The 20,630-nt window shown below is 40.6% G+C and overlaps 1 protein-coding gene across 1 annotated transcript in view; it reads left to right on the top strand.

The window, feature by feature from the left end:
- lrrc56 (leucine rich repeat containing 56) overlaps positions 1–15,397 on the top strand; it is a 126,199-nt gene extending 110,802 nt beyond the window's left edge. The window contains exons 10-12 of the mRNA XM_043706406.1: positions 1,841–2,022; positions 6,371–6,698; positions 9,577–15,397. Of these exons, the coding sequence (XP_043562341.1) occupies positions 1,841–2,022; positions 6,371–6,698; positions 9,577–9,766 (700 nt within the window). The 3' untranslated portion in view covers positions 9,767–15,397. The remainder of the gene's footprint in view (positions 1–1,840; positions 2,023–6,370; positions 6,699–9,576) is intronic.
- Positions 15,398–20,630: the final 5,233 nt, after the last annotated feature.

Here is a 20,630-nt window from a genome sequence, read left to right on the forward strand (position 1 = left end):
GTTCTGGGGGGTGGGGATAGTGACAGTGGGGTCTGTGGGGGGCGTGTCAGCAGAATGCAGGTGAGTGGCGCTGGTGGGGTCGGAAGTGGTGGCAGACATGGCAGTAGGGGTGGCGGAAGTCACTGAGCTTGTGGCATCGGCAATGATGTGAGGGCCGGAAGTGGCTGTGGGAGTGGCCATGATGGGGGCAGAAGTGACATCATCAATCAGCGTGGGGGTGGTAGCTGCATCAGCCGCATGGCTAATGGTGTTTCCGAGGCCAGGGGAATCTTCTGGAATGTTCGAGGAGCGCTGGTTATGGAGGTGGGTAGATAAAGGAGGTTGAGGAGTAACATTACAGAGTTTATAAAATCATGACATATGACGAAAGGCTGGATTGACTGGGCTTGTATTCGGTGGAATTTAGAATGAGAGGGGATCTCATAGAAACATTTAAAATCATGAGGTCAGCAAAGATTTACAAGGATGTTGCCAGGGTTGAAGGATTTGAGCTATAGAGAGAGGCTGAACAGGCTGGGGCTGTCTTCCCTGGAGAATCAGAGGCTGAGGTGACCTTATAGAGGTTATGAGGGCATGGGTAGGATAAATAGACAAAGTCTTTTCCCTGGGGTGGGTAAGTCCAGAACTAGAGGGCATAGGTCTAGGCTGAGAGGGGCAACTTTTTCACACAGAGGGTGGTACGTGTTTGGAATGAGCTCTGAGAAAGTGGTGGAGGCTGGTACAATTGCAACATTTAAGAGGCATTTGGATGGGTATATGAATAGGAAGGGTTTGGAGGTATATGAATAGGAAGGGCTGGGTGCTGGCAGGTGGGACTAGATTGGGTTGGGATATCAGATTGGCATGGACGAGTTGGACAGAAGGGTCTCTTTCTGTGCTGTATATCTCTGACTCTATGACTGGACAGGTTAGATATGGGAAGAATGTTCGTGATGTTGGGGAAGTACAAAACTAGGGGTCACAGTGTAAGATAAGGAGTAAGCCATTCAGGACTGAGGTGAGGAAGAATTTCTTCACTCTGAGAATTGTGAACTTGTGGAATTCTCTCCCACAAAAGTTGTTGAGGCCAATTCATTAAATATATTCAAGAAAGATCAAAGGGTATGGGGAGAGGGCAGGAACAGGATACTGAGATTGTATGATCAGCCATAATCATATTGAATGGTGGTACAGGCTGCCAGGGCCGAATGGCTTACACCATCTATTTTCTATGTTTCTATGAGGGTCATTGATAAGGTGAATAGCAAAGGCCTTTTCCCTAGGGTAGGGAAGTTCAAAACTAGGGAGTTTATTTTGTAAGATGAGAGAAAAAACATTTAAAAGGGACCTGAAAGGCAACTTTTTCATTCAGAGGGTGGTTCATATGTGGAATGAACTGCCAGAGGGAGTAGTTAAATACATGTATAGTTACAGGTCTGTCCTGATATTATCTCCAATGGCTCAAGGACAAATTCTGCTGGGTACATGCCTATAAAGCGCCTTAAATGTGTTTTATCACATTTAAGGCGCTATACAAATGGAATTTGTTATTGTTACATGTCCGCGTTAGTGTGTGAAAGGAGATAACCATATTCATGGATGAGGAAAGTGTTAGGCTAGTCAGTGTTGCTTGCTGTGATAGACTAAAGCAAGTAGCAGAAAACTACTTTGCTAATGAGTGCAGATTTAAGACATTTGAGATTCCTTTGAGAATACACATATTTGTTACATGTATTCACATCTGCAGAATCTATCTGAAATAATAGATCTCAATGAATTTTTTATTTGCCTCCAGCCTTAATTTAAAAAAAAATCAATACCTAAGGGCTAAGCAATGACATTTGTATAACTCCTCCTAAAGGCGCCTTGAAGCTATTTTGAAGGAACAAGAACCACAAGTGTTGAAGATTGATCATAATGATAATGATGTCCTGAGCATTCATTCAGGTGATGAGGAGAAGAAGGATAACTGCTGTGATGAATGGACTGGCTCTGTTTCACAAGAAACTGCATGCTTGTCGCCTTTAGTCACTTCATCCCCAAGTAGGTTGGATTCATTTGATTTAAAAATGCAATTTTTTCACAACTGAAAGCTGTTAGAAACTATTCCAAAGCATTTTGACTTGCTGCCTAAGAGATTAAACTTACCTTGCGGTTTATAGATCACAACAAAATGTAGCTCTCGAATCACGGATTCACACACAACAAAAGGGAGGCCTTTCTTGGTCCTGTTCAGGTCCTTTATTGGTCAGAGCATCAAGTATAGGAGTTAGGAGGACATGTTGCGGCTGTATAGGACATTTGTTCGGTCACTTTTGGACTATTATGTGCAACTCTGTCTCCCTGCTATAGGAAAGATGATGTGAAACTTGAAAGGGTTCAGAAAAGATCTACAAGGATGTTGCCAGGGTTGGATGGTTTGAGCTATGGAGGGAGGCTGTATAGGCTGGGGCTGGTTTCTCTGGAGCATCAAGGGGTGACCTTCTAGAGGTTTATAAAATCATGAGGGGTACTGATAGGAAAAATATACAAGATTTTTTCCCTGAGATGGGGGAGTCCAGAACTAGAGGGCATATGTTTAGGGTGAGAGTAGAAAAATTTAAAAGGGACCTAAGAGTCAACTTTTTCGCAAAGAGAGTGGTGTGTGTACGAAATAAGCTGCCAGAGGAAGTAGTGGAGGCTGATACAATTACAACATTTAAAAGGCATCAGGGTGAATAGGAAAGGTTTAGAGGGATATGTGCCAAATGTAGGCAAACTGGACTAGATTAGTTTAGGATATGTGGTCGGCATGGACGGGTTGAACCAAAGGGTCTGTTTTCATGCTGTACCTATGACTCTATGACTCTATTATGCCAGCACATTACTCCTCTTTAAAGTATTTATCCAATTTACTTTTGCAAGTTTATGTTGAGTCTGCTTTCTGTAAATTCTAGATCAAAATAACTTGCTGCATAACTTTTTATTTTATTCTTTCTGCCTTAGGTCTAGTGCGCTACTGTTTCCTTTTATTCTTTTGAGATATGGGTATCACTTGCAAGGCATTTATTGGCTTTAAACTGAGTCACTTGCTACAGCTATTTCAGAGGACTGTTAAGAGTCTGTTTCCACCTATAGTGAATGGGAGAAACTGATGAGTAAGACACTATAGAAGCATGGTGCATAGGGGTAATGAGTCAGTTTGGGAAAGAGAGTATGAGAAAACCCACTTAGGGAACTCTTGGAGGGAAATGCAGGCAGGACTGAATGTTTGTGGATCTGGTGCCAATCAAGTGGGCTGCTTTGTCCTGAATGGTGAAAACCTTCTTGCGTATTATTGGAGCTGCATTTATCCAGTCAAGTCAATTCCATCTAACTCCTAACTTGTGCCTGTAGATAGTGGACAAACTTTGAGAAGTCAGGAGGTGAGTTACTCGCTGCAGTATGCCTAGCTTCTGCCTTGCTCTTGTATCCACTATATCTATATGATGAGTCCAGTTGAGTTTCCAGTCAATGGTAATCCCCAAGATGTTGATAGTGGGGAAATTCACTCAAGGTAACATGACTGAATGTCAAGGGGCTGTGGTAGATGGTCTGTTATTGGTGATGGTCATTGCCTGGCATTTGTGTGGTATGCATGTTAAAAGCTTGGAAATTGTCCAAATCATATTGCATTTGGACATAGATTGCTTCAGTAGCTGAGGAGTTTGCAAATGATGCTGAACATTGTGCAATCATCAGCAGTTCTGACCTTATGATGAAGGTAGGATCATTGATCATAGAATGTCTACAGTGTGGGAGTACGTCTTTCGGCCCATTGAGTCCACAGACTCTTCAAAGAGCATCCCACCCACCCACCCAATACCCGCATTTCCCAAGGCTAACCCATCAACTTGCACATCCCTGCACATCCCATTTATGGAGCAGTAATTTGCTGCTGCTTACTTTTTGTGTGCAGGACATACCTGGGCAGTTTTCCACATTGTTAGGTAGATGCCAATGTTGTAGCTGTACTGAAATAGTTTGGCTAGGAGTCCAGCAAGTGTTGGAACAAAGTCTTCAGTACCACTGCCACAATGTTTTCAGGGCCCATAGCCTTTACAGCATAAAGTGCCTCCAAATGTTTCTTCACGGGGAGTGAAGACTGGCATCTGTAATGCTGGGGGCAACTGAAAGAGGCTGAGATAGCTCACCCAATTGGCACTTTTGGGAGAAGATATTTGTGAGTGCTTCATCCTTATCTTTTGCACTAATCTGCTGGGCTCTCCCATAATTAATGATGGAAATATTTATGGAGCCTCCTCCACACCTGACCTGTTGGTGCTTTTTTGACATGGTTTCTCCCAGCCTTCTGACTTACAATCTGTTGCTACATCATGCTGCTAGCCAAAGTTCACCAGAGCCAATGGTCATCCCCAGCTGCACCAAAGCTGCCAGCTGACTGAACTCAGCAGCAACCCCTCCTCCCCTGAAATTACAGTCAGAACTGCAGAATGACAGATTATGATTCATAGCAAGCAGGACAACATGGGATCTGTCAAGCTCTATCTGAACCAGAGCAACCCTCTGCCACTCAGCCTAGGCAAAACCTAGCAGCTTCCAGCTTCCTGATACTACTACAGCTACATTCCACCACAGGAGCCCTGACACCTTCACAGACCAAGAACGAGGATAAAAGGCCATAAGCTCAGCCATGACTACTACCCAATCAACTGGGGAAGGAAAGCCGACGTCCTTTAGAGCAATGCCCCAAGGAGGCAGCAACAACCAAGAAGAACAGGCATTCCAAAGTAAAAGCACCAAGCAGCAGCCAGAAGCAATTGACAGCCCCAGCAAGAACCTCAGAGTCCAATGGAACTGATAAGCTTCCCGCCCTTCCCCCAATCAAAACCCACCAAGTCCTGGGCCTGGCCAAACTGGCCATAAACAGGTCCAGGCAGCGGGCCGTGGAGGGGGTCGTTAGGGCCGACTGCCTGCCCCTCTTCCGTGGTTACGTTAGAGCCTGGGTGTCCTTGGAGAAGGAGCACGCGGTCTCCACCAACACCCTGGAGTTGTTCAGGGAGAGGTGGGCGCCGCAGGGAGTGGAGTGCATTATTTCCCCCGCCAATCTATTTTGATTTAATCCCTGCCCTCCCCTTCACTGTTTGATCACACAGCATTGCCTTTTGTGAAGAGCACTGCTTGTCACTGGCCACTTGGGTGTATTCCTATCTTCCTGGTGGTGGAAATTGAATAAAGATTCGTACACCTTGTGTCTCTCACTGCGTCTCACACCTGCACACACAACATGGGTGCTGGGGAAAAAATAAGCACTACCGCCTGACTGCAGTTAGATGGTAGTGTGGGAAAAGGAAATTTTTAAAAAATCAACATTGGGTCAGAGGTACTGTTCACTCTGAGAGAAATAAGACGCAGCAAATAGAATGCTTCAATTTTCCTTTTATATTTTTAATTTAACTTTAAGTTTTTTGATTTGCCAATGTAGAAATTAGGCATTTAAAGTACTGTGTTTCAACTTGGGTTTTACAAGTATAATGTTTTAACTCCCTTTTTGTTACAGAATGTTTTATGGAACCTAAAACCAGTTTTAACATAGATTCCTAATGGAATTGATGCTTCAAAATCACTTTACTTAAGGTCACAATTTTCAGAAACACAACCCTGACTTTAAGTATTTTCTTCTTGCATGTTAACAACTTACAAGGAATATCCATTTATCCGTTTTGTGTGATACAGATGAGGAATATTTGTCATTTTAACCACTGGACATCAGTTTTCACTCTGGGTGTAACCAGCCTGTCTGAGGTGCAACATGGGATGACATCCCCAAAGAGAGTTCAACTTTTTAAACTCCTTTGCATTATTTGAATACTGCGTTGATCACTTATCCAGAGATTGGGAAGGGAGCTTGTGGGCACTGACAGCCAACATAGAAAATGGAGTATGCCACCCAGTCCCCTATGCCTGTCCCATTGCCATCTATTTAGATTATGGCAGGAACGTACCCTAGCTTCCCTTCTGCCTTCCTTTGTTCTATAACCTTTTATCCCATTGCCAAATAAATGTCTGTCACCCTCAGTTTCTAAGAGTTAATTGATCCTCCCTGTCTCAACTGCTTTTTAGGGGAGAGAGTTTTGGACTTTGCATTGTCCTTTGTGAAAGGAAATTTGACATCAGGCCTGGCTCTAATTTTAACCATATTCTCCCTTGTTCTGGACTCCCTCACCAGAGGAAAACCTCTCTCTTCAACTACTCCATCAACTCCCATTCGTCAAATTAAACAGCTTAGTTAGATTAGCCTTTAATCTTCCACAGAGAATACCAGCCTACTATATGAGCCTGTACTCATACTGTAATTCCTTAAAGACCTAATATCAGTCTGGTGAATGTGATCAGTGATTTTCTCTTCCAGATTTTTCTTCCGATATGGAAAGCTTGCTAGTTGCAGACTTTAATCGAACGTTGTCTCCCGTTCCTCCTTCCCCTCAAGAAGTATCTGCAAGATCACAGAAAGTACTTGACTTTAGGGTTAGACGTTTAAGAAGGTCTGTCCAGGTCAAAAGTGAATCATTGCAAGAAAGAAATGAGGACTCTGCTGTGTTTGATGAAGACAAAGAAGCTGTATATTCACATGAAGTTAAATCAAGAAGTAAGCTTGAAGACAGGATGTCTACATACGCTGCGATCAAGAGCCTAAGACCAGTTTCTGGACCAGCTACAGTCGGATTAAGAAGTGTGAAGTATGAATCCTCTACAATACTATTACTTCCATTTACATTTTTATAACATCTGGCTAAATCTCATTCTACCAGAATATCATTAATAAAGTTGACATAAGTAAGAATAGCTAGGTTTGTTTACAGTAAGGCAAATTTGTTTTATGTATTCCTTTCTTGGGATGTGAGTATTACTGGCAAGGCCAGCATTGTGTTTCTCATCCCTAATTGTCCTTGAGTGATGGCGAGCCTTGAACAATAAAAGCAAAAGGTGTAGAATCTCACAGTACGGAAGGTGGTCAATCGATCCCTTGAATCTCTGTTGACTTTCTGAGAGGGTTACCCAATTAATCCACCTCCTCTGCTCTTTCCCACAGCCTTGCAAGTTATTCTTTTTAAAATTATAAGTACACTCTGATATAGCAATTTAAAAACCTGGTAAATGACAATGTTGTTTTCATCATATTTTCAGTCTATAAACAAGGGGAAAAATACAGTCAATGTGCATGTATCACAATGATCACATAAACCTCCTCTAACAAATAATGAGCCAATTAAATTTTATAATTAAAATGTTTGTTACTCTGATTGTAGAGTGAATAATATTTATTTAAACTTAAAAAGCCCACTTTGAGCAGGAGGTGGACATGTGGTCACAGAGTTAATATTGGAGAAGGCAGCATAGTGACTATGATTTCACAGTGCTATTGATCAGTCTAAAGACGTTTGCACAGTTGGATTGTGCTTCAAGATAATGTTTGTAATTTCCTTCATTCTCCATTTGGCATATTGAGAGCAGTTTTGGGCCCCCTTATCTAAGGAGGAAAGATCCCACGGATGAAAGGCTTGTCATACGAGGAGCAGTTTAAATTAGATTACTTACAGCATGGCCAATTCACCTAGCCTGCACATGTTTGGACTGTGGGAGGAAACCGGAGCACCCAGAGGAAACCCACACAGACACGAGAATGTGCAAACTCCACGCAGACAGTTGCCTGAGGTGGGAATTGAACCCGGGTCCCTGGTGCTGTGAGGCAGCAGTGCTAACCAATGTGCCACTGTGCCGCCCCTAGGACTTTGGGTCAGTATTCAATGTAGTTTAGAAGGAGGGTGGATCTCACTGAAACGCATAGAATACTGAGAAGTGTGGAGAGAGTGGATGTGGAAAAGATGTTCCACTAGTAGGAGAGATTAGGGATCAAGGACACAGCCTCAGAGTGAAGCACGACCCTTTAAAACTGGAATGAGGAGGAATTTCTTCAGCCAGAGGGTAGTGAATCCATGGAACACATTGCCACAAAAGGCTATGGAGGTCAAGTCATTGAGTGTATTCAAGACAGAGATAGAACATTTAAGAGGCATTTGGATGGGTATGTGAATAGGAAGGGTTTGGAGGGATATGGGCCGGGTGCTGGCAGGTGGGACTAGATTGGGTTGGGATATCTCTTTGGCATGGACAGGTTGGACTGAAGGGTCTGTTTCCATGTTGTACATTTCTGTGACTCTATGATTGGTAACCGGTTAAAGGGTTATAGGGAGAAGGCAGCAGAATGGAGTTGAGAAACATATCAGCCATGACCCAATGGTGGAGCAGAATCAATGAGCCAAATGGCCTAATTCTATTCCTAAATCTTATTGTTTATTATTCCAAACTCTCTGTCATGACAAGCAACACCGTCAATTTGAAATTGGTGAATGACTCAAAAATAGTGGCATAGTAGTGTAATGGGTTATTTTGTTGACTTACAGTCCAGAGAACAAGACTTCAAATTCTGCCTTGGATATTTGAGAATTTGAATTCAATTTTTTAAAAATCTGGAAATAAAATGCTGGTCTCTGTACAAGTGACCATGAAGGTGTCAAATTATAAAATGCTGTCTGCTTCTTTAAAGTATATAAGGGAATGAGTCAGTAAGAGAGAAAGGAGACTGAAATAATATAAAAGATTGAGTGTGTGCAGTAATATATGTTCCAAGTTTCCTGTTGCACTCAAATTGTGTTGTCATTCATAGGTGCAAAGTAGACATACATGGGAGACACATACCAACTACAGCAACAAAAACAGGAAGTTATTTAGCATGATACTCAGTTATCCCAGAGCAACTACAGTTGAGCAATTAATATCAGCCAGCATCCATCCCCAACACCCTGAGAATGAATTTTAAAATACATAGTAACTTAAATACTAATTGACCCAAATAATCTTTCACTACTTTGCATTTTATTGCAAAGTCACATTTTCTCCAATCATTTCCATATCATCACCACAAGAGTACCTATTTATTGCCTCTATCATAGTTTACATGCTGCCATTGAACAGAATGTTCTGTCGGTAAATTGGGAACACTAAACATTATCACTTTAGTTCTGCTATTACTGCTAACCACTACAGCACCCTGTTTGCACTACTGGGTCCTTTTCACTCCTTGCTGCATCTTTGCATTGCTAGACTTTCAGCAAACTTTCTATTGTCACTGAAGCCTTATTCAGTGGAATGAAGTTTCAGAATCTGGCCTGGCACATGGGAATACTGTCATCTCAAAATTCCTGCCACAGGTCATGGACCTCTGTGATTTGGAAACATTTGAGTATCTTCAATTGTGGCTAGATCAAAATTCTGTAATTCCTTTCCTCATAGCACTTTGAATGTACCTACATCACATGAACTGCTATATTTCAAGGGCAGTTAGGGATAGGCAATAAATGCTGGCTTTGCAAACAACAATGCCATCTCAAATAATAGTGGAAATTAAAACATAAATGTTTTCACAACATCAGAAGATTTAAGTTTCAACTGCAGCCTCTATTTGCTACCTTGCTAAAACTTGGCAATGAACTGATGTATCAGATTTTCCTGCCTGTCTGAATGAATTCCATGTTACATATATATTTTCATTGACAGGCCAAGTGTTGATAAAAGGCCTCAAAAAATTATTGACAGTCATCAGCCAATAATTCGTTCATCTACAAAAACACCTGAAAGGCCTCTCTCCCTGAACCCTATGCGACCTCTGACTGCTAAGGCCGCACTGCAGCGATTGCCAAACAGACCATTGCTTCTGCCCAGCAGAGGAAACAAGACAACAAGCTGATGGTTACAGGTATAAACAGACTGTTCCGTGTACCTGAAAGAGCATTGAAATGTTTGGGTCATTTTTAATGGAGCACATCAATCTTTTGTGTAGAACGTTCAATGCAAAAATTATGCCGTAGAGCTTTATAGCCCTGGGATAAAAATTGAATTTCATGATAACTTCAGTCTCCTTCTCAAGTTTCCTTACCCTCCAATTATCCTTAAACTACTATATCCTTTTAGATTCTTCTACCAATATGCACAGCTACCTCACTGTTTTGATATTTCCCTTGGCTTCGATCACTAACATTTAAGGCCTGACCCAAACCTAGTATTCTTCAATTGTCACATCTCCATACATCTTTGAACCCCATGACATTGTGTGATCACTGAGAGGGGGAAATAAAACTCCTTTCCCCTCCACACCTAAATCACTTGCATTTAAATTTCTGCTTATCCTTTTTATTTTCTGTTCACTAAAATACCTCTACAGATCCTCAATCAGTACCAGAACTGGCTTAACCTTCATTATGAGACCATGCTGAACTGCATCAAGCTTTGCCAACTTGCTAGGTCTATACTGAAGTGCTAAAATGATCTTTGACTTTTCCTCATCCAGCCCACAAAACTAGGCCCAGCCCTAAACTCCCATTTGTCCTAGATTTATTTCTCCATCTCCCTCATGCCCTTGCTAAGCTCATCACAGCCATGTGCCCTACCTCTGATTTCCTTCATGCCTATTAAACTTTTGAATATCCAATTTCCCCTTCTGGGTTCCATGCTAAACAATTTCAGTTGTTCAGACCACTATTCTTCTGCATTTCAAAAGCAACATCATCCTTAACAGACCCACCCAGCCTGTAGCCCCAGTTTACCCTCCTCTTTTTGATGTTCATGGTGTCCTGTGGTGACTATGTATATAGTTCTACCGCCCATCATCTCCAGTCTAGTGCCCCAGTGCTGCCAGATTGCTTGCCTAATTACCAGGTTTTGGAAGACTTTATTATTCATTCAAGGGGTCTGGATTTTGCTGGCTATGCCAACATTTATTGTCCTTCGATTATTGCCCTGGAGAAGTGGTGATGACATATTTCCTTTAACATAAAATTGTGAAGTTGAAATCCCTCACCTTCACTCCCAGAACAAGTTCCATTTGTCTACTAGACCACTGCCTCAGGCTGAATCATATTGTTTGCACCCTTAAAATCCTGCTCAACTCCGAGCTCAAATTCCAAGCCAATATCCTTATCAAAGAAGTTGTTTATTTCTAACAGTGTGATTTTACCTGCTTCTATTTCTACCTCAGCTAATCTGTTGTTGAACCCTTCTCTGTGTATTTGTGACCTCCAGACTCAACTACTAACTGTTTTCCTAATCTACCTTCTATCGTCCACCCTCTGTAAATATAAATTCATCCAAATATCCCATTCATCTATCATTCAAACCCACTGTCCTTGCTTATTTAATTAATTTAAAATTCTCAATCTTGCTTCATGTTTCATGGTCCCTTCCCTCACCTCTCCCTATCTCTCTTTTATTACAGTCCTATAATGCCCTCCCCAATTCCAAACTCTATTTTTTCACAGCTCCATCTGTCTCCAGCATTACAATGATGCCCTCAGTTAAGTACCCTCTGGAATTTTCTTTCTAAACGTCTCCTGCTTTCTCACACTTTAAAGGCACTCTTCAATTCCAGTTCTCTGACCAAACTTTGAGTCAAGTCTAATATCTCTTTCCTAGGTTCAGAATCCATTTTTATTGTCCTTACACCTTGTGAATTGTCTCAGGATTGTGTTTACATTAAAGGTGCTAGATAAATGAATGTTTTCGATGTTATGTTGCATTTGGCAACAGATAAGCTGTATTACAAATTGTAAAAGAGGTTCGAGAAAGGTTTCTAAAGAATCATGCCTCGTACTATTTTTAAATCTCTTTAATCTGTTTATGTTGTACAAAACAAAGCACAGATATTCCAACAAAATGTAACTGTGTAGAACAGTGCCTGGAATTGATTGAAACCCCTTCTGAAAAGTCATGGTGACAAGTGTTAGTTTGCTTATTTCATACAAGGTACTTTGTTCCAAATGGAAAGTCAGAGTTAACAATGTCTAAAAGCAGAATGGTGTACATCTGGAAATGTGGAAAAGACCCAGCAATAAAAAAAACCTGACACCAGGACAGTCAGAATCTCTGGAGAAAACAGATGACCCTCAGTTTCAAGTACTGAATCTTTTGTCCAAAGCTCCCTTTATTTTCTTCCAAAGAAATATATATGATGTACTATAAACTGTCTGTCCTTTCTGTGGATGTTAATTGACCTGCTGTGTCTTTGGTTTTGTTGAGAAAAACAGAACTGGAGAGCAGAAAGTGAAAAATCAGAGGAGATTCTGCAGATGATCTGTCTTACACAGTCATAGATTCCTTAAATTGTCTATCTACAGCCTGCATAGTCCATTCTACATGTTCATTACCCTGACAGACCACACACGCTAATGTTAAGAATTTAGATTAAAGATGGCTGTACTGCATCACTCTTCAAAACTGGAACCTACGTCCTATGTTCCAGTCTGTGGCAATCTCAAGATATATTGTCTGCATTGAAATCTTATTAGTTCATTGGATTTGAAAATAATTCATGAAGTATCAGGAAAACAAAGTCATCAGGATTTAGCTTAATGTTGAATCACCCATGTCACAAACTGAATTGTTTTCAAGTATCATACTATTTCAGAGTTATCACATTTATTATCTTAGATTAATATACAGATATTAACAATTAAGATAATGTACCTTTTCTGTCAGTACCTGTGGGGTTAATTGTTGCCATTATACTTCCAGAAAATCAAATGACTCACCCCATCACTTGGGAAATCATATGCTGTACACTCATATATGGATCCAGGATTTAATCATTGTTCCAGTATTCCATTCTGCTCAACTAAAGTAATGAGAAAAAAAATCCTTTTGCATCATTTATGATAAAGGAAAAGCACATAACCATTTTGAACAGAAATTGGATTTGCAGAGAGCTTAATTCATCAGTGTTTAAGATAAATTGCAGCAGCCAGTTCACCCATCAGTCATGGCTCCTGTCTCTAGATGCCATTTTAAATTCTCATCCTCGTTTTCAAATCCTCTCATATCCTCATTCCTATCTATATCTATAAACTCTACCAACTCTACAACACTCCAAAATATCTATGTTCTGATCTCTTGTGCATCTCTGATTTCCATAAATTCATCAGCCATGATATCATCTGCTTGGGCCTTTAGGTCTGAAATGCCTTCTGTAAATATCTTGCACCTTTACTTCTCCTTTAAAATGATCCTTAAAACTTGCAACTCAAGTTTCTGATTTTGTGATATCTCTTAAGTGGCTCGATGTCATTTTTTTGACATGTTAAGCATCTGGGGGATATTACTATGTTAAAGATGCTATCCAAATGCAAGTTGTTCTTCACATTTCTTTGCCACATTGTTGAAGTAAGTGTTCTGCATACTGAACTGTGGTGGACTCTATTTTGTAGAGCTTATTACTGTCTGTTCTTGATGTGATGCTGCTTTTGTTTACTTTGTAGCAGTTCTGGAAAATGAGGTCCAATTTGTGCTTCGTTGTAATGAAAACCTTTTAATTATGACTCTTGAGCACGGGAAAAGAAGAAACACTTTGTACCACACTTGTCTTGCTAGTTTCAATTCTGGTTGTGGAGGTGAAAAGGATGGGTAAGCCAGTCACATACATGCCTGTATTGTTGTATACCTACACAGAGTTAACATATATTACTGTTTAAATGGTTTGCTGTTGCAGGTCTTTATAAACCAACAAATATACAGTCGCATTACCCGACTTACTGTACATGTTAACTGCATTTTCCGAGGAAGATTTAATGGTGAACATTTTAAATTGCTGTCATTTTAGGTGTTAATCAGTTATGACAAAAGTAATTAAAGTGACGAGACTTGAAAGCAGACCAGTTACACAATTAGTTGCACATTTCCTGTGAATGTTTCTTGTGGTTTTCTTAAGGAATTACATCAGAATAGTATAAGCTAAAATTAACCTCTTGTATCCCCCATCCCAAGAAACATGCACATATAAAATGCCTATGTGTGTACAACTTATTCAGACATATATTTAAATCCCATGCATTCACACACATTTGCACAAAATATTCAATCACACATTAAGTAAATGCTTGCAATCCCCATCCTAGGCTTCCAAGCAACAAACACAAGGTTAAATATTCATACATGCACAAATGTACATAGACCAAAGTTCATGTGATGTTTTGCTTTTGTTTCACAAAATGTGGCCATATGAAGTTCCCACACATGATAATAGTACGTGGCTAGGTGCATGTTACATCCTCTATTAAGGTTGTGCTCACTTTAGAAATGAATATAATTTACACTTCAAAGCCCAGGAAGAGCTGTAATATTGTTAATGTGAATTAACAAGCAGCCTGTGACATTCAAGTTAAAGCAGCTTTTTGTGTAGCATGCTTCGGATCAATAGTTCATGCAAATGGAAGAGAATAGTGAAAACAAAAACACAGTAAATGTCCTTTGAAGATGGTGACTGTCATAGTTTCCCTTTTAATATTTAACTATATTATTATTTTAATACTACAGTATCTGACAGCTAATTATTTCATCTGAAATTTTACAGAAGATTATTATCAATCGTCTCTACAATTGTTCATGAACCAATTTTGTCTTAAATAATCAGTAATTTTGAAGCAAGTAATTAATTATATCCACAAAGTGCTGCACAACCATGTGGAACCAAATTGTTTTCCCTCACTCCTTCATGGTCATGTTTCCCCATACATGTTTGAATTAAACTTTTCTCCAGTTTTAAAATTTTATTTAAGAGCTTTCTAATTGGGAAATGTCATTCCTCATGCAACAACTGCATGTTATATTGCACTGTAAACCAGTGTGTTTTTCTTGCACATTGAATCCTTTTACTTGTCCATGCACATCATAATTACTCAGAACAGCCAGCTTCCCAGAAGCCCAAAGCAAAGCTTTACTCTGCTGCCAACTGCACCCAGTCCTGTTCCACTCCAGTGTTTCCGATAGGATCAGCAGTTTCAACAAGAAATCTCAGCAGATTAAATGCACAGTTAACTCTACTCACATGAGCAGCATATACCAGCTGTGGAGGAGAGGCATTGGAGCTGAGTGCCTTGTGTATTCAGCAGTCACAATGTCCTCAGATGTCTGGGCTGAGGATGATGAAGTTATGCAGTGGAGTGCTTTATGACTGGTTCAGTGCAAGGTATTGGGCCCAAAACATTTTCACGGACTCACTGAGCAAAATCTAGACAAAGGTTCAGGAAAGCTACTGTATAAAACATTTGGTCAAGCACCTCTTTCACAAAACTCCACTGACCAGTGTTCAAATGGAATGATTCTTCCAATATCAGAGGATCTGAAACAATATATGTTGTGTTATTTCTGTGAATAACTGGATGTACATACTGATTACTGCTGTGTATATAATGTAATTTGTCCCTGGCTATGCTATATGTCAGGTCACAAAAGGTGAAAGGATACTTGATGGAGAATTGTATTATAGCTCTATTTTTTACTGCGAATCGTTGAATTGTCAGTGATTAAAATGATCATTTCATCATATTTAAATAAAAACAATTGAAATTTTTCACTTTGCCTGGCGGTGCATTTAAACATTGTAATTTGAGCTATATAGTGAACCATTGGCTGTTTTTCTCTCTTCAGAGCACAAGCCCACCAGTGCCATCCTGTATCCATATGCTGCCCAGGTAGCTGTTTCTATGGCTGAGCCAGCTCTATGGGTAACACTCTTACCTGTAAGTCGGAAGATCATGAGTTTATGTCCCTCTCCAAAGGATTGAGCATAAAAATCAGGGCTGGCTTTTAGTGTGGCATGTAGGAAGTGCTGCACCGTAAAGTTGTGACTGCTGGATAAGACATTAAACTGAGGCCGGGTCTGCTCTCTTAAATAAACTTAAATAATGCCGTGGGATATTTAAAGAAAAGCAGAAGATTTCTTTCTCTCTGGGGTCCTAGCAAAATTTTGTCCCTCAAGAATGTCACTGAAATAGATTATCTGGTCATTATTTCATTACTGTTCGTGGAAGATCAATGTGTACAAAATTGGCCGCCATGTTTCTTCCATTACAACAGTAATAGAAAGATCATGAAAGACACCATATAATTGACAATTGTTTTTGAAAAATGTGACCCCTGCCTTTGAATTTTAGACTGTTTCGCTGTGTAAATCATGATTTAATGTGCCCTTTGACTGTCCTGGATTGGGAAAGAGAGAGAATCCTCATTTGTTGTATATTGTGCTTCCCATTCTACTTACACCCAACATCTCAGCACCTGAGCACTGTCAATTCAGTATAGCCCTGAATGTAGCCCCTGGAACCCAATATGACTTGAGAGGGCAAACAGTTCATGATTGATCCAGTGTGCTACCCATTGAAGTGAGCCTCACACGCAACATCAATCTTTACTTTGCTGGCAGTCAATAAGAAAATAGTCATATATAGTTTGATTATTCTAAGGTCATGTGAAGCAAACTGTACAAAACATAAAATCAAAGGAGAGATGTTGAACATAACTGAGTTCCAATGTTCTTTCAGGGAAGAGCCTGCCATCCTATCTGTTCTTACTCCAGTTCCACATCGGTTGATTCTTATCTGATGTCTGAAGCTATCTAGAAAGATACTTATTTATGCAAAATCTGCTGCCAGCTGTTTAAGAAGGATGTCCTGAGAATGATTTGCTTTGTTAATGTTATTAATGCGGCAGGTTAAAGAAAAGAATTATTTAGGGTGTAGGTTTGCTCGCTGAGCTGTACGTTTGATATCCAGACGTTTCATTACCTGGCTAGGTAACATCATCAGTGGCGACCTCCAAGTGAAGCGAAGCTGTTGTCTCCTGCTTTCTAGAACCTAGCCAGGTAATGAAATGTCTGGATATCAAACCTGCAGCTCAGCGAGCAAACCTGCACCCTAAACCTCGACCTGAGCTACAAACCTTCACAAACCTTGCAAAAGAATTATTTGTAATTAATGTTGTTTTACTATTCTTCCCCTTTCTCCCCCTCCTTTTCTCATAACCCTTAATTTCCGTACAGCTTTATCCAACCCTGGAGTGCTGGCCCACATATTATGGATTCCTTCCCAATTGCTGGCTCTAATGCTGCATCCTTCAGACAGGAGCCAATTAGCTATGGAGGGAGGCAGTCTGCCAACTTTAGTTTCCAATGCCCCACCCCACAGCTGAGCAGTCACTAAGCTCATTACTCTTAGTCGAAGCCAATTGGAACCCAAGACTATGACTCAAGGGTGAAGCCAAGATGCAGCATGATTTGTTACAAGAAGGGACACCTAGGCCTTGCCAAAAATTCAAAAAAGGTGTAAAGAAAGAATTGCATTTCTACAATAACCTTCACTACAGTAAAATATCCAAAAAAACTTTACTGTCAACTATGTACTTGAACATGTAGTTACTGTTGTTGGAAATGCAGCCATATATTTGTATACGGCAAGATCATACAGTGACCAGATATTGAGTATGGCTGAGTGATAAATATTGTCTACGTTAGGGGAGAACTCATGTGCTTCTCTGAATTAGTGTCATGGGAGTTGTTACATCCCCCTGAGGGGCCATATGGGATCTTGGTTTAAAAGATGCACCACCAAAACTGCAGCACCCAGTCTAGGATTATGACATTGGGAGTGTCAGGCTGGATTACATGTTCACATCTTTGAGTGCAAAATGAACCTATGCACAATCCAGAGGTTAGACACTGATTTTTAAATTTGTTCTTGGGATATAGGCATCGATGACTAGGCCAACATTTATTGCTCAGAGGGCAGTCAAGTGTCAACCATGTAGTGTGGAGTCACATGTAGACCAAAGAAAAATGGAAGATTTCCTTCTAAGGCCTTTAATGAAGCAGATAGATATCAGCAACAATCGACAATGGTTATATCAATGCTTATTGAATTCAAGTCTGCCATGGTGGGAGTTGACCGCAGGACACTAGCCTGGAGCCTAATTCAACCCTCCCATTCCTGGAAATCGAGGTTGTCACTTTCGGCCATTTTAGATTCAGATTTGCATAACCTTCACATACTGAATCTCTTTTCACATGAATACAAGTAAGTATAAGCATAAATCACAAGTAAGTTCCTGTTTTACCCACTCCATAATCTTACGGCCACAAATCACTGCCTCAGACAAGGAAAGAATTTAAAGGGCATTGCAGCAATCTAAACAGTGTGTGTGGTATTTTTGCATTACAAAAATTACTAAAATACACATCAAAATGCAGGTATTTGCATTCCAGCAACTGCTTTCTGATTTAACTCAGACCAAAAATAGCTAAAGCTAAAAATAACTGCAACAAATTAAAACATCTAATGTGAGAATGGGAATGGTTCCAAAGCTCAAAGACGCACACCAATATCTCACCCAAATAAAAGACTGCAGATACTGAAATCTGCCTATAGAGACCTGCGATAACTTTTTTTTCCCCTGAATTGCTGCCAGTCTGTGAGATGATACGGCATTCCTATGGTGGTGTTGGAAATTAGCCCAATGATGATGGAATAATCCTAGAGTCTCATCATCCCAACTACAGCTGAGCCCCAAATATTTTACACAGCGTCAGACCTGCCACAATTTTCAAATACTTTCATTATGGGTTACAGTTGCGTGAAAATTAATTCAATTTTAATCTGTATCATTGAAACTGAGAGATCTGGAAGAGCAAGTAAATAGAATATGCACTCACAAAGCTCATGAGAAATTTAACCCTTGTAAAATGGAACTTGTTTAAGTAAAGATGAATAGTTAGGGTTTAACATAAAAGGTACTCAGCTCACCGCACCTGTCGTAGCTGTTTGACAGCACTATCAAATTATTTCTACTCTTCCTACACTTTTTTCCCAAAGCCCTGCAATTTTTTTCTATTCAAGTATTTATTAAATTCCCTTTTGAATGTTACTATTAAATCTCCAACTCCTGTCAGGTGATAAATTCCAGGCCGAAATAATTCCATTCTTCTCATCTCAGTTTTGATTTTTCCCCAGTTACCCTCTCACATTAAACCTATGCCCTCTAGTTTTCGATTCCCCCATCCTGGGGAAAAGACTATGTCTATTTACTCTCTCCATGCCACTCATGATTTTATAAACCTCTTTAACGTCACCCCTCAGCCCCGCGCTCCAGGCAATATAGCCCCAGTCACCTCTCCCTATAGCTCAAACCCTCCAACCCTGGCAACATCCATGTAAATATTTTCTGAACCCTTTCATGTTTCACAACATCCTTCCTATAGCAGGGAGACCAGAATTACACCAGAAATACAAAAGTGACCTAACCAATGTCCTGTACAGCTACAACATGACCTCCCAATCCTATACTCAATGCATTGACCAATTAAGGCAAGCATACCAAATGCCTCCTTCACTATCCCACCTACCTGCGACTCAGTTTTCAAGGAACTAAACCTGCACTCCAAAGTTTCTTTGTTCAGTAACACTCCCAAGACCTTACTATTAAGTGTATAACTCCTGCCCTGACTTGCCTTTCCAAAATGCAGTACCTCATATTTCTCGAAATTAAACTCCATCTGCCACTCCGTGGCCCATTTGCCCATCTGATCAAGATCCTGGTTATACTCTGGGGTAATCTCCCTTGCCGTCGACTGCACCTCAAATTTTGGTGTCATCTGCGAGATTACTAACTATACCTCCTAAGTTCACATCCAAATCATTTTTATAAATGACGAAAAGTAGTGGACTCAGCATCAATCCTTGTGGCGCGCACCGCTGGTCACAGGCCTCCAGTCTGAAAAGCAATCCTCCACCACCACCCTCTGTCTTCTGCCTTCGATCCAGTTCTGTATCCAAATAGCTATTTCTTCCTCCATTTGCTCTAACCATGCTAACCAGTATACCATGAGGACTGTTGTCGAATGTCTTATTGAAGTCCATATTGATCACGTCCACCGCTCTGCCCTCATTAATCCTCTTTGTTACTTCTTCAAAAAACTCAATCAAGTATGTGAGACACGATTTCCCATGCACAAAGCTATGTTGACTATCCCTAATCAGTCCTTCTTAGTTCAGTGCGTTGACAACAGTATGCTGTATCACTTATGCTCTTTTTGTTTCCCCCTCATTTCCCAAGCAATTATAATAAAACTTCCAGGTGCTTGATGACATATATACACAGTGGAAATATATGGGCCATCAACAGGGGAACACTTCCATTGGTGAAACCTACCATTAACTGACAATGTAACAGGTACAGATGGGCTACAAAAGAACCTGCCAGTCAAACGGAGAGACTGTAAAACTTTCCTGCCATTTCTTTTATCAGTGAAGAAATAATGGGCAGATGTTTATGTGGATTGGGGCTAGATGGCTTGCTTCATGGGAGAAAAGTTGGCAGTGAATGGGAAGATCTAAAACAAATCCACCCTGCAGTCATAAAATTCGTACATAGTAGGATTTCTGCCCTCAGTGGCAGGACGTGCTGCCCAGAGCTGCCAACCAACATGATTGGCTGGCAGCACCAGTAGGAGTTGCAGCTGGTACTGCAGGCAGACTCAAGAAGGAAGTCCAAGTCTAGGTAATTCTGGGCATAAGCGTATGGTGGATTTGCCCACCATTGGAAGGGATGGTAGGGGTAGCTGGGTTCAGAAGTATTGTTGGGCAAGTTGGAATGGGACTACTGTCTTCTCACTTGGTGGGGTGTCCCCTGATGGGCAAAGAGTACCCTTCATAAATAACATTACCTTTGTTAGGCTCCAATTTCAATATATTTTTTTAAAAGGTTTACCCACACCTACCTTCCTGCCCATGCCAACA

This window comes from Chiloscyllium plagiosum, chromosome 16, assembly GCF_004010195.1.
Source record: "Chiloscyllium plagiosum isolate BGI_BamShark_2017 chromosome 16, ASM401019v2, whole genome shotgun sequence".
Classification (NCBI taxonomy): domain Eukaryota; kingdom Metazoa; phylum Chordata; class Chondrichthyes; order Orectolobiformes; family Hemiscylliidae; genus Chiloscyllium; species Chiloscyllium plagiosum.